The 14172-nt window shown below is 42.1% G+C and overlaps 1 protein-coding gene across 7 annotated transcripts in view; it reads right to left on the bottom strand.

Moving 5' to 3' along the window:
• Positions 1 to 14172, bottom strand: part of RIN2 (Ras and Rab interactor 2) — a 172431-nt gene that overhangs the window by 53846 nt on the left and 104413 nt on the right. For 4 of the 7 annotated variants that reach the window (XM_016146156.2, XM_016146161.2, XM_016146157.2 and 1 more), the window contains one exon: positions 5940 to 6040. The exons of 2 other annotated variants lie outside the window; for them this stretch is intronic. In XM_016146156.2, coding sequence (XP_016001642.1) covers positions 5940 to 6040 — 101 coding nt within the window. Of the gene's footprint in view, positions 1 to 5538; positions 5706 to 5939; positions 6041 to 14172 lie in introns of those variants that run through there. One more of the 7 variants, XM_016146159.2, reaches the window with a different exon arrangement.

The following is a 14172-nucleotide window of genomic DNA, read 5'->3' as shown; positions in this document are numbered from 1 at the left end:
CCAACAATTTCACTACTATATTCCTAGTTGAAGCATGTCAGTGTTCACCGAAAGACATGCACAAGAATGTTCACAGCAGCATTATTCAAAATAGCGCCAAACTGGAAACAACTCAAATATCCATCAACAGTAGAATGGATAAATCGTGTTGTATTCACACAATAAAATAGTTTACAAATGTTGACTGAAAGAAGTGAAAGTTAAAAGAACATATGCTGCATGATTCCAGTTATATAAAATTCAAAAACAGGCAAAACTAATCTCTAGCAATAGAAGTCAGGAAAGTGATTACCCTTGGGGTGCACAGTGATTAGAAGAGAGCACTTGGGGGTGCTGAAAATGTTCTGTTTCTTGATCTGGGTGCTGCTATATGATATGTTTACTTTGTGAAAATTCATCTAGTTGGGTGTATTTTCTTAATCATGTTTTATTTCAGTAGAAGCTTTTTAAAAAGCAGCCCTAAGCGAGAATGGGTTTCATTCAGAAGGCCAGAGAGCAGTTAATAAAATCATAGTATGCTACTAGAGACTTACTAGAGTGGAATGTAGGCATCTCTTCCCCAGATTGTAAGCCATCATTCTTCTCTTCTAATCCTGTGTTCTAACCTCTAATCAAGTGAAGAAGTGAAGGGTCTTACCAAGGGCTGGCAGCCTGAACTTTTTGTGGTTTTGTATCGATGCTGTGGCATAGCTGCTGGGATGCTGAAAACTTCCCAGGCAACAGACCCTTCCAGGAGAGGACAATGGTGGTGACCAATGGCTACACTGTTGCATTGGGCAGAGCTGGCCAAGTAATTTTTTAATTCTGTGTGTCTGCTTTGGGGAGAGCGGGTGCGAGTGTCAGGACCCTGGGTGTCCCCAGTGAGTCACTGGGCTACAATGTACCAGTGAAGTAAAAATAGGTATGTGGGAGGTAAAATAGAGTAAGAAGGTAAACAAAGGCAGCACAGCCTTCAATGACCTAGTCTAATCATGATCCTCAGGGAGATTGCAAACCTAGCCTGAGCCTCATTTCATGTTGTTTTGTTTGATCCCTCTACTGTACCTGAGGACAAAAGAATCTTTAAAGGTTTGTCTCAGCCTATAGGTGATGATGGGTCAAGGTGGTGACAAGGGTAGAGCACTAGCCTACCTCAGGCCTGGGATGCCTGCCAAAACAGAGAGACCCTTCCCCCAACCAAATAGATTGTGAAGTCATGGGGGAGGGAGAAGAAAGTAAAAAGCCTTTATTTTCTCATACTTTAGTATTCGTGGGCTGGGGGGAGTGGGGAGGAAGAGAAAATAAGAAACAGCAGTTAGAGAAAGCATAAGAAATTCATCTTTCTCCTGGCTTCCTAGCTTCTTTTTGGTAAAACACTAGCAGAGGACATGGGGTAGATTTAATCAGCTGCTACTCTGTTGGCAAATATTTACAACAGTCCATAACTCAGAATTGATAGAGGAAGTATGGCTGGACCATAGGGAAAATGGGTTCTGGTCCCTCTTCTTTTCTAGGAAGGAAGCTTATGGCCTTTCACATTTTCATCTTCTTATTTCTTTGCGTGCTGGCTGGGGGTCCCTTAATTGCTTTATAAGGGTGATGTCTTGTTTCTGCAAGAGGCTTCTGATACTAGGATACTTTTAGAATCTCCATAGGGCTGGCATCTTCATTTGCCCATTCAACAAATATTCACTGAATGGATGCTACGTGACAGACACTATTCTAAGCACTGAAAAAACAGCATTGAACACAGACCAAACCCTTGTGCTCATAGAGCTTACCTTCTAGTGCTGAGATGCAAAAAATGCACAGTTAAGAAAGATAATACATATGTTAGATCTGTACAAGTTCGATAAAGAAAAATAAAGCCAGCAAAGGTGACAGAGGAAGGAAGGGGCCAAGGGTGAGTATTTCCTGGGAGAAGGGCATTCTGGGCAGAGGGAACAGTAAACGCAAAGGCTGGGAGGTAGGAGCCTGATTCGCAAGAAGCTGGGGGTGCTGGAGCAGAGTGATGAAAGGGAAGAAATTATAAGAGAAGAGACAGTGAGGTGATATGAGGAGTCAGATCCTGTAGGGTCTCACATCCATGGTGGTGATTTTGGTTTTAAATGAAAAACTACTAAAGGGCTTTGAACAGGAGTGACATGCCTTGGATTTAAATTAACTAAAGTCAGATCATTCTCTATACTACTAGATAATAGCCCATAGAGGGTGGAACGGATGTATGCAGAGGCACCAGGCAAGAGTCTCTGTAGTGATGCTGGTGAGAAGTAGTACGATCTTGGATCTAATTTAAAGGATTTAGAGATGGATGAGAGGACATTTATGAGAGAAGGAGAGGTATCAGGGATGACCGTGAAGCCCGAGCACCTGAAGGCATAGATACTGGGGAAGGGAAGACCAGGGAAGAAGCAGGTTTCCTCATGAAGAGAAACCACAAGTTCAGTTTTGTTTTTTTAAGTTTGAGATACCAAATGTCAGGCTGAGTGGGCAGCTGCATGCAATTACCTGGATTCAGAGAGAGGGCCTGCCTGGAAATTTAAGTTGAGAATCACCAATACACAGATGGTATCAAAGCCACAAGACTGGATGGGATTACCTAGGAAATTATTCTAAAGAGCTCTTTCCATAAACAATTTATTATGTTCACCACGTCCAGCATTGTGTAAAGTCCTTTACTGCTATGCACTCATTTAATCTTCCTAACAACTCTGAGGCACAGCTCTATTATCATCCCCAGTTGATTGATGTGGACAGTGAGGCATAGAAATTCTTAAGTATCTTGCTCAAAGTTATAGGGAGAGAAAAAAGGGGAGGTGCGAAGAGAAGAGGCTCTAGGCCTGAGCTCTGGGTGCTCTAGGGTTAGGTGGTCAGAGAGATGAGGAGGAACTAGCCAGGAGCCTAGAAGCAGCAGCAGGTGAGCTGAGAGGAAACCAGGGATCATGGAGTCTCCAAAGCCAAGCTAGGCAAGTGTCCCAGGAAGGGAGTGTGCATCTCCTGTGTCAGATGACGCTAATAGGTCAGGTGGGCTGGGAAGTATGCATTGACTACTGGATGGAAAAAAGTGACATCTGCACTTTCATTACCCTGGTTTTGAAATACACTTCCTCCCATTTTGAAAGCAGACAACAAATCTCAGTAGTTTCCTCAGCAGCTGAAATTTTTGAACAACCAAAACTCTAGATGTTTTCATTGTCTGTGTAGAAGTATCGTTTGTGCTCTTCTCTGTTTCCAGGTGACAGCAGTTCCTAGACCCACTGCCAGACCTCATTACTTGATATATTAATAAAGAAGTGCCTATGCTATGAAACCACACCTTTTTAAATTCTGATCATTGTATTTCACTAGAATTGTTTCCCCCATGTCCTCCTACATATTTTACTTCATGTATTTAAAATATTATTCTGAGAAGGGGACCTTGACACAAGAAAAGTTTACACATCTTAAGCTGATCTCAATCTTAGCCACAAAGGAGCAACCAAAAGTCAACACAGGTAGAGGAATAGTGATTCCTAACCTAGAGCTCCAGTGTGCCTCAACCCAGCATTCAACAAACGACGGAACCACAAACGCTTCCTAGTTACTATGGATAGGTTCACAACTCACAAGAAGAATGAGGCGATAAAGGAAGGTGACCACAAGGCATCTGTGCAGCCACCAGAATGTGCCCAACCAAGGTCCCGAGGGGCAACCACTTCTTTCCAGTGGTTTCTCTTGAGGAAGCTCTGCTCCTCTAATGCCTTCTGTCCTCTTCCCTTCTCTCCCCTTCTCTTCCCTCCCCTCCCTTCAGGGCTGCTCTGTGCCAGGCTGACCTGCTGTTTCCCCGTAGCCACAGCTCTGCTCTGCCTTCATTGTGGAAACAAAGCAAAATGCTCCTTACCCTATCTCTCCATATTTGGGACATCATTGGGAAAAATGGAGAAATTAAAAGCAAAGTCACCACTGACATCATTGGGAAAAATGGAGAAATTAAAAGCAAAGTCACCACTAGACGCTCTTAAAAATCAGTGAGAGACCTCAGAGCAGAAGCCACAGCCTCATTAGTTAGACCTTTAACCACATAATCTGGGTCTCACATCAGCAGAATGAGGGTCATACCGGAGCGTTACCTCACAGGGTAGTTAGGAGATTCAATCAGTTAGTAGCTGTAATGCACCAAGAACAGTGACTGACATGTGGTAAACATCGTATACATTGTTAAATAGAGATAATCTTGCCTTTTCTCTTTTTCATTAAAAAAATGGCAAGAAAAATGCTTTTAAAATTTCATAAATTTGGTGTTAACCAACAAAGTATTCAAGAATAATTTATACTAATCTAAAAAAATAAAGTTATTGTGGAATGGTATAATCATTCCTAAATTTGAAAAGACTAAAAGTGATGTTAAAGATTAAATGACAGCCCAGCTCTCCCACCCCAATACCCATTGCATTCAGAGATCAAGACCTCGATGGCCTCTACCAGGTTTTCACTACTTCTAGCAAACCTAACATCCCCTGTGACTCATATGCAAGGAGAGGTTGTGTCTGTCTTCTTTGGAATTTGGGGTCCATATTGCAATACTGTATTTCCTGGATGTGGGTGAAATCCATGCTACTAAAGCTCTTTTCTTTACTGTTTTGTCATCAGCCCGGACTCTCAATTTATTTTTACCTCAGTAATGCAAAGGATAAAGAGAAATCCCCTAGTTAAAGTTCCATAAGGTTTAGAGCTACTCTGACTGTGAGGTGGAAAGTCTCTAATCAAAAATCATTGTGCGTATATCTAGTTTATGGGGGGAAAATTAACCAATCTAAATCATTCATATTGAGGTTAAAAGAAATCATAGAATGTCTGGTGCTGCTGCAAGTAGCTTGGAGACCATCTGGTCTACCTCTGTCATTCTGCAGAGAAGGAAATGAAGACACAAAATTTCTATAGCTAAGGGAGAATATATTTCCTCCAGAGACACAGGAGTTAAAGCATCACCTTACAGCTGCAAAGTGCCTCTTTCGGATTGCCTGCTCTCCCCACAGTCTATGGCAGGGAACAAGTCTAGCTGGTTTGAAATTTGCCTAGACAATCAGAACCAGCTGGTTCTCCAGCCTTTGCAGGACTCTTCCTGCCTGTCTCATGACTAGCAAGCAAAACTAACACCGAGAATCTCACTGCACAGACAGCTTCACACTGCACAGACAGCCTCAACCCCATTTCCTGGGAAAAGGGGTAAAAAAAATAATAATATAGCCTCCCAGGCAACAAGTGTCCATGATGGTTAGCAGTCAGTATATTCTGTTGTCTTTGTTAGTAATGAGTTATGGCACCAGGAGCTGGATGAGATTTGGGGAATCTCCTCCAACCTGCCACCCCCACTGTGACCTCTGCACCCCCACTGTCCAGATAAAGACCAGTCCCTTACTTCCTATTCTGATCCCATGCAATATGTGCACAACATATTTTGCTTAACTGGCAGAGTATATTGCCTCCCCTCTCTTAAGCATTTATAATCACATCCAATTTGTAATACTCTGGGTTGCATTTCAGGCTAAAGGCCGTGGTAAGTGCTGGAGGTTTTCTGACCTGAGAACGCAAAATGAGTCCATCCTCTTAGTGCTCCCCTTTAAACCTTCTGCAGACTGAAACGTGCTACACTGAGTTCTATTTTGCACACGGAGGATCTGCTGCGTTATTGTTTCCATCATTGTGAGTAGGTAGATATGGCAGAGAGAACTTTAGGTTTCCGGGTTCTGGTGCCAGGAGGAATTGAGAGGATGTAAAGTTCAAGTGCCTTCAAAGTGATTAAAAAAACAAGCAGACAACTGGTTCCTAGGCCTCTCCCACCTCCTACAGAGAGCTTCATCTGGAACAGCCACCACACTCCCAGTTCCCCAACTTGAGGAGCCACCAAAATAGTAGTCCTTGCAGCTAACAGGGTTCACTTAGCTCCCATCTCACTCTTGGCGCCTAATTGCCTGTGTCACCTGTGGGCTTCAGTGGGTTCCAGGCCATTTTCCAGGCTGACATCTGTCTGCACCATCTCCTGTTTCAGTTCTCCGATCTCCGAGGCGATTGTGTCAATGAGCTATTCAAAGATAAAAATAGTGTGACGTCAGGAAGTGAAGGAGGCGTGCCCAGAGCCTGGGGAGCTCCAGCCACTTCAATAGGAGCACAGAGATGATCACTTCTTTTTTTTTTTTTTTTTAAATCCTAGCTCAGTGAATTTCCTCTACCCAGAGGAAAAAAATAAAGAGGGAGGGAGCAACTTCTTAGAAAGAGGAAGAAGTTAGGTTTCAGTATTGCCCTAAGAAAAATATGACACCCAGTTTGGTTTCCCAACTTGAATACAAAAAAGAATAAAATTCTGGTAAAAGCAGGCCTCAACATTTATATTGTCAAAGTGAAAACTCAAAAGGAATTCCCTAGATTAAAATTTATACAATCATTATTCCGGTTACAGAAATAAGCATATTTTAAAGACACAGACACCTGGAAAACCAATTTCTAATTACATTAACTTTCTCATTTTATTCTTTGCTTTTTATGAGAAAAAAAATTGTTAAGAAAAAAGGGAGAGATGGCTGCGTGTCACTGGGAGTGTGTGAGTAGGTGGGGGGAACTGTGGCCTCGTCTGGCAAAAGGCTGGTGTCTTGTAACTTTTACTCACAAGCTGAGAGGGGGCTACATCTGACCCTGAAGTTTGGTTAAAATTTTTTAGCCTACCTATCCACTCATTGACAAAATCTTTCCTGATGCTAATAACTAGGCACTGTATGTGTAGAGCAGCTATTCTCAAAGTGTGCCACTGCTTGCTACTATTATTTATATTAACATGTAACAAATTATTGTTTTAAATAAACATATTAACATTTCATTTCTTTTCTAATACAGCACATATCTATAGATATAATTCACACAAACATAAGCTCTCTGGTGTCCTCCATAATTTTTAACATTGTAAACGGGTCCTGGCACTAAAAAGTTTGAGGATCTCTGTTCTAGTTAAAGACAAATGTTCTACTGCCTCAAAGCAGCCTTTATCCCACCCAGACTCTGGGAGAAACTTTATTTGACTGTCTAGGCTGTTCTAAATGGTTGACTCCATCTATTTATTCATTAATTCAACAGAACTTTATGGCTACCTACTTCATGCCAGGCACTACAAGTATAGAATAAGGTTGACAGATCCTGGTGATGATATTTTGGTGGGGTGCAAACTATGGCACTGAGCACTGAGAAGTTCCAGAATGAAAAGGGAATAGTGTGGCAGTGTAGGAAGAAACTATAGATAGGGTAGGACTGTCAGGACAGGTCTTTGAGGAAATGGTGGAGCTCCGAAAGACATGGAAACCATGAAAAGATCAAGGGAAGAGCTCTCCACACAAAGTCCCAGAGGCTGCAGAGGCATGTGGAAGGAGGAGATGCAGGCAGGGACCATACCTCACTGGACTTCAAGATCACAGTATCCTTTAATTTTTCTACACTAAGAACCATGGGAGGGCTTAGTAGGGGAATGGCATTTTATTTGTTTTATATTCTAGAAAGATTACTTTGGCTGCTGGCTAGAGATGATTAGTAAGGGCAAGAGGACAGGCAGCAAGACCAGTTAGAAGGCAAATGCAGTGATCTAGGCAAGAGATGATGATGGTGGCTTGTGCCAAGGTCAAGGTAGTAGCAGTGAATTAGAAAGAAAGGGAGGAAATCTAGAACAATTTGACAGCAATTGATAGAAGTTAATAGACTAAATGTGGGGTGGTAGGAAGAGAAGAATCAAGGACAATGCCTAAATTTTGGGCTTGAGCAATTAGATTAATTGGGGAAAGATTAGGCTTGAGAAGGAAATCTAGTTTGGCATTGGGTAGGTTAAGTTTTACCTAAGTTGCTTATTGGCCATCAATTAAATTTGTTAAACAGCTTATGACATTCAAGATGGAGCTATTTTTACATTTAGAAATCACTGGCTTATGTGTTAGTATTCCAAAGTCCTGTGTCAGGGAGAGATTACCTAACAAAAGAGTATAGATAAGCAGGAGTTCCTGCAAATAGCTCTGTGTACTCCCAATACTTAAGAGTTTAGAAGAACAAAGGCCTGCTAAATCCTCCATGCTTGATCCATCTTCTTTATGTGTGATTGGGTGCGGGTGGGTGGATTTTCTAGAATCACTGGGGCCTTGGGAGAGAAAATGATCAGGCAATCTCATTTTACACATATCCCAGTGGAAAAAATTTTTAAAGTCTATAATGCCAAATAAAATGTGAGGATATGGTTAAACAGAAACTTCCATGTGTTGTGGAAGGAGTACTATTCACAGAGTCACTCTGGAGAGCAATTTGCAATACCTTGTAGAGTTAAAGATACACAGATCTCCTAGATATGCACTCTAAAAAACTCTCGTACATGGGTGTAAGGACACCTTTATAAGAATATTTGCTGCATCGCTTTTTTAAGAAAACCAAATTATAAGCACCAAATTATCCATCAATAGGAGAATGGATTAAGGTATAGAAAACTACATACACAGCAGTTAAAATTAATGAACCAGGATGCTGACAAAAGAACGTTCAGCCTAAGAAAAAGCCTTATATGAGTTTATCTGAGCCAAACTGATGACAGTTGCCAGGAAGCAAAATCACAATGGATTGAGAAAATATTCTGAAGAATGGCAGTTTTGCAGCTTATTTTATACATTAGAATTAAAGGAGGAGACATAAAGGGAGTTACATGAAATTCACTGGTAGTAGATTAAAAGAGTGGGAGAAAGCAAAGCAAGGAAATCTCTTGGATCGGATAAAAAGTAAAACAAGAGGTGCATACTTCTTCTACACTGGTGGGTACAGGATAGTTAACATTTATAGCACACAGAGACATTATGTAGGCAACAAGATAACAATATGGTCTCATGGTCTAGTGCCTGATGTTGTGCCTTCTAAGGGTCTGGAAAAGATTACTCTGACATTCAATAACTATGTCATCTTAGATGTAAAAAGACAATAGACAATTGCAAAATTAAATATTGACCTCTGTCCAGAAAGCTACAGGCCTAGGAAGTGACCACTCACCATGACCTACTTTTAGTTAGGAATTTCTATGTTCAGAACACCCTGTGTAGTTACTTTGGTTTCTGATTTTGTAAGGCCTGTCACACAGGGCCACCCTGAGCCTGTCAGGTTTAGTATGTGGCCCCTTTTTCATCTACACTATCTATATACATCGAGACATATATAAACATAAAAATTCAAAAAGCCTTCATTAAAAAAAAGACAAGTTGAAAAGGAGTTCATTCAGTGTTATGAAGTTTAAAACCATGCGAAATTGTACTATTTAGTGTTTGGTGTATACATAAAGACTACTTCAATATGCAATGTGGGGGTCACACACCTAACCCAAGATAGCGACTACCTCTAGATGGAGGTGTTCATAGGTTGAGGGGCTCAACCACCTGTGAGATTTTCTTAAAATTAAATGGCAAACTGATAAGAGTTGACAGAGCTAGTAATTGTTTTAGAATTATGTGATTTTATGTATGTTTTAAAGACTTCAGAATCAATATTAGGAAAAAAGAAAAAGAATAGATGGTACAAAAATAGAAGGAGATGGAGGAATTAAGAACATGGGAGAGAGTGGGGTGAGCCAGGTGAGTCTGAGTGTCTATGCCAAAACCCCACCACTCGGCACTGAGATTCCCCGCTTCGTCCCATTCTGGGTCATGGCTGTGGTCTAGGACAGTAGAGCCATACACAGCCCACTAGAGAGCCATGCTGATGGAGGGCCAGCCACAGCCTCAGGCATTAAAAGAGTCCCATGCCCGATAGGAAGACGAGTCACTAGGTAGAGTCGTCCTCTCCATTCTGTCACCTTCATAGCCACTATAGTGATATAAACTATAAATCCCAAGTGGCCTTCCCCAGGAGAAGTAGTTAAGCTGCTTCCTCCCTATACTGCTCATACTGACACTTTTGGCTGCATTTCCAGGCCTCGGGTCTCATGCTACTTCTTTCTCTTTACCTAGGCAAACACAAAGAACCTACGAATTGTGATTCTCACTCAGCAGTACTCAGTGTCAAATCACAGATTATATCACTTATCTGCAATGCAGAAGGGAGGTGCAGTAATGCCAAGACACAAAGGTGGATAAAGTCAGAGGTTGCACCTGGCTGGATGGCTATGGGACGGCTGAATGAGGAGTCTTCCAGTCCTCTCCATCCCTTCCCTGTCCCTGATCCCTTTCTGCCTCAACTTTCCCACCTGACATCACAGAGGAATTTACCTGACCAATGGACCAGAAGTTAGTGTTCCAGAACCAGGCCTGCCTCTCTAAATGATCTGTTTATATACCCACCAGGCCTTTCCACCAGCAAGTGCCCTCCCTGAGGCCTGCCTGGTGTCCCTTGGATTTGAGATGTTCCCCATATTGTCCCCAGATATATTTAGGTTTGTTTTTAATTTCTGTAGATGTTTGAACTCATCCCTTAGGCTCTGTTCATCCAGATTTCATTCTTTGATAGAAAACAGAAATAAGTTATTCACCAAAGGGGACCGGTTTCAACCTAAGCTTTCCCATGTTAAAGCTGTTCAATGACTGATGGTCATTGAAAACAATTCAGCGCCAAAAAGAGTGGCCAAATGGGGGTGCAGTGAAGGAAATTTTACTCAGTGCAAACAGCTCAATTGTGATACAGCACAACTGTGAGACCAGCAGAGCTGTGGAACAGCTCAATAGCATTATAGGTCAATTATGAAACAGTACAGCTAAAGAACAGCATGGCTGTGAGAAGGCCCTTTTCCAGGTAGATAGCTCTGCTCTGCTCTATCTGCTCTGGTCTAGTGAGACATCTTTGATGTTTCAGCCTTGGTGTTTCAGTTCCAGCCAGAAAAACAAAGTCTCCACTATTTGGTGAAAAGGAAGTGTTCTCTGAGCCACAGGGGAGCTGACTTATATAGAGAGGAATCCCCACCTCTGTCTGGTCCCTGATTGGTCCACCTTCATGCAAATGAGGACTCCAAAAAGTACTGTCCTGATTGGTCAGAATGGAGGTGTTCTGATTGGTCAGTGAAGATGCTAATGTGATATGAGCTGCACAGCTCTTACTGGATGGAGAAAGTCTAAGTCCTATTAGTTGAAATACAACTCCAGAAACTCAAATAAGGGCTGGCTCAGCGGGCAAGAACACAGTACAGGCAGGCTTCTCCCTAAAGTGTGACTGTGTGAGCCTTGAGGCTCCTGTTTAGAAATGGCTGACAGGCTCTGTTGTTTTTATTTTATTTATATTTTATTATTTTATTTTATTTTATTTTATTTTATTTTATTTTATTTTATTATTTTATTTTATTTTATTATTTTATTTTATTTTAGTTATTTAGCCACCAGGAGTCCTTTTTGGTAGGTATCTTCTTTCTCGGGGTCCATAAAATCAACAGCAGTTTCAGTGTATGTGCTTTATCAAAGTTGATGTGCTAACTGAAGTTTCTCAAAATCCACATACACAACCCAAGACACATCCCTGTCCCTTTCCAGAGTTCCTACAAGAAGGGGAAGGGCTGCCTAAGCATCTGCCAAGCTGGTGAGCAAGCGCTGCTTTCCACAACCCTGTTGTGCTGCCAAGGCTATGTGAACACCTGGGAAGGTGGCAACAGAGACAAGCGACTGTTATTCAGTGCAATCAGAGAGTGAGATAGTGTTATGGGTAAGCCAGTATTAAATATTTACTTCTGATTCTGTTAACCAGGGTGTGGTAATCTGATCAAGGATTCTGCTAACCAGGGCGTGGTAATCTGATCAAAGAGATGCTGTTAACCAGGGTAATCTGATCAAGGATATGCTAATGGCCAACTGTTAACCAGGGTGTGGTGATCTGCTCAGGGATGTGCTGGTGGCTTTATAAAGTGCCTCTTCCCGGAGCTCGGGGCTGATCTCTTCTAACCCTGCGTGGTAGAGAGTCAGTTGCCGGCCAGCTAATAAAGGCTCACAGTTCATCTCGACTGGCTCCGTGGGTCTTGAATTTGATCGCAGCACAACAATAGGACACCAGGTTTCAGGACACTAAGTTGGTGAGATAGTGGTTCTTATGTCAAAACACATCTATGTTCGTTCCAGAAAACTCCAAAAGCAATGACTAAGGCTTCAACTCAAGAGACGTGTGCAGCCCAGTAAAGCCACTCTGATAAAGCCAGGTCATATCTGTGTGTGTTACTTCCCAGCAGGGGTGGCATATGTGCTTTGCTTTTGGAAGCAGGGAGAGAGAGTGCTGCTGGCAGAAGGAAATTTCTGCAGCCACCACAGGGGAAGAGACCAGAGGGAGGAGAGAGGAAGGCAGGCCAGGATCTGGGTCTCTAGGTCCCCTCCTTCATTCTACTCAGGAACCCAGTGACCTAGGGCTCACTAATATGTGAGCTTTTATGCATAACAGAACACAGGAAGCCTTAAATGCTCACCTGGGAGATTTCTAAGCAAACCAGCATCCAGGCCAAGGGCAGAAGAATTCAGGAAGCCCCAGGTTCTTTCCTGATCCTTCGAGATCACACCCAGGACTCAGCCTGAATAAGGCTTGGCCTGCTGTGCTCTGCTCTGGCATAGGAATCTACACTGATTTGTATCACTTTGTAATCACTCTGGGTAATTTCTTAGTAGACAGGTAACTCATCTGAGAGGCCACACTTCAAGCAGCAGCCTTATACAGTTTAGAGGCAGGCTATCTTGCAACAACTACCTAGTGGTTTGGCAGCTCAAGCTAGTCAGTAGTGGTAAGGACACAGGAGATAGACTTAAAAAGACCTGCCTTCAGATGCCCTCTGGGCGCCCTGTTAGCTGACTCTGTGGGGGAGGGAGTATTGGAGAATTGGACTATGAGATTAAACCATTTTGTAGCAAGCACCTAAATGCTCCCAAATCCTATTTAAATTCTCTTTATATTAATGGTGATTGTTGCTATGAAGCAGAGAGCTAATAAAGCTAAAAGACACTTAAAAAGGACTCATACCCGCCACCCTACCACCATCCCCCACAGCCTTGTAAAGAGGCCATTTCATCCCCAGCAACAGACATGAACATACAAAAGACCAGTGTTTGTGGAGTCCAATCTGCCTGTCTGCCCAGAAGTCTCTAATCTCAAAATCTGCCCACTAAAATGCCAATTTTCCTTGACTGGACTGAGGAGAGAAGTTGCTGTCTGCAGTCCCTGCTCGCATGGGAGGCTGGAGAGAGGGAGAGGGAGGGATCCTAAAGCTTGTTTTCCTTTCTTTTAGGGTTAGATAAAAGGAGAAAAATTCTCTTGAAGGTCAGGTAAAAATAAAATGAGAAAGTGCTTATAGAGCAAGTTCTGATACAGCACTCTTCAAATTCTAAATCTAAGGAATGTTATCAACAGTTTGAAAAGGGTTGTGTTGCTGATAGAGGAAGACTTGAAACCTAGGGTGTGGGAAAAGTCAAGGGCTTAGCTCTCAGCTATGGAGTTTCTATTCCCCAAGTGCATCAACTTGGCCTTGGGGGTGATGGGCTTTTACAGTCCCATCAGCTGTGTGGGATTGGACCTACCTCCAAGTCATGAAAAACTATAGGACCCGAACAATTCCTTTTCCTGTCTGCTTCTGAGCTGGAGGAGCTTCATGGGCTTGTGAATACATCCATGTTAGGGTTTGTCTAAAGCAGTCCAGAAAATAATCGGTTTCTTAGAAATTTTCAATTGATCTTTGCTCCCAGGAACTGTCACCATGGAAAAGATAAAGTAATAAAAGCAACTTCCCTTCACTTGAGGAGTGTCTGGGGAATGTTGTCGAAGCATTTCAGAATCATGCCCTTTTGTTTTAAAACTGTCTCTCTGTTACATCTCCCAAAGGTGTCTGCATTTATACTTTTGAAGTATAATTATGATCAGAAACATTACATATGAATACATTCCTACTGAAAAACAGATTACTCTAGTTAAAGCTAATCTCCCTCGACCATGGCCCATAATCCTTTCCATCTACTCAGAGGTAACCACTATCATCAGTTTTGTTATGTATCATTCTTAAATGTTTTCATCCTGTGCTTTTTCTACAGAATGTAATGGTATTGATGTATTGTCCTATTGCTTGATTACACCCAATAAAATATAGTGGAATTTATCCACATTAATAAAAGCCTTAGTTCATTCATTTTAAGTGTGAATGCTTTTCTGTCATAGGGGTAGACCACATAGGGATATATTCCATATATCCATTGTATTTCGATTCAAGCA

Source organism: Rousettus aegyptiacus, unplaced genomic scaffold, assembly GCF_014176215.1.
Source record: "Rousettus aegyptiacus isolate mRouAeg1 unplaced genomic scaffold, mRouAeg1.p scaffold_m13_p_12, whole genome shotgun sequence".
Lineage (NCBI taxonomy): Eukaryota > Metazoa > Chordata > Mammalia > Chiroptera > Pteropodidae > Rousettus > Rousettus aegyptiacus.
Note: the sequence above shows the minus strand (reverse complement) of the source record. Positions and strands in the feature narration are given on the sequence as shown.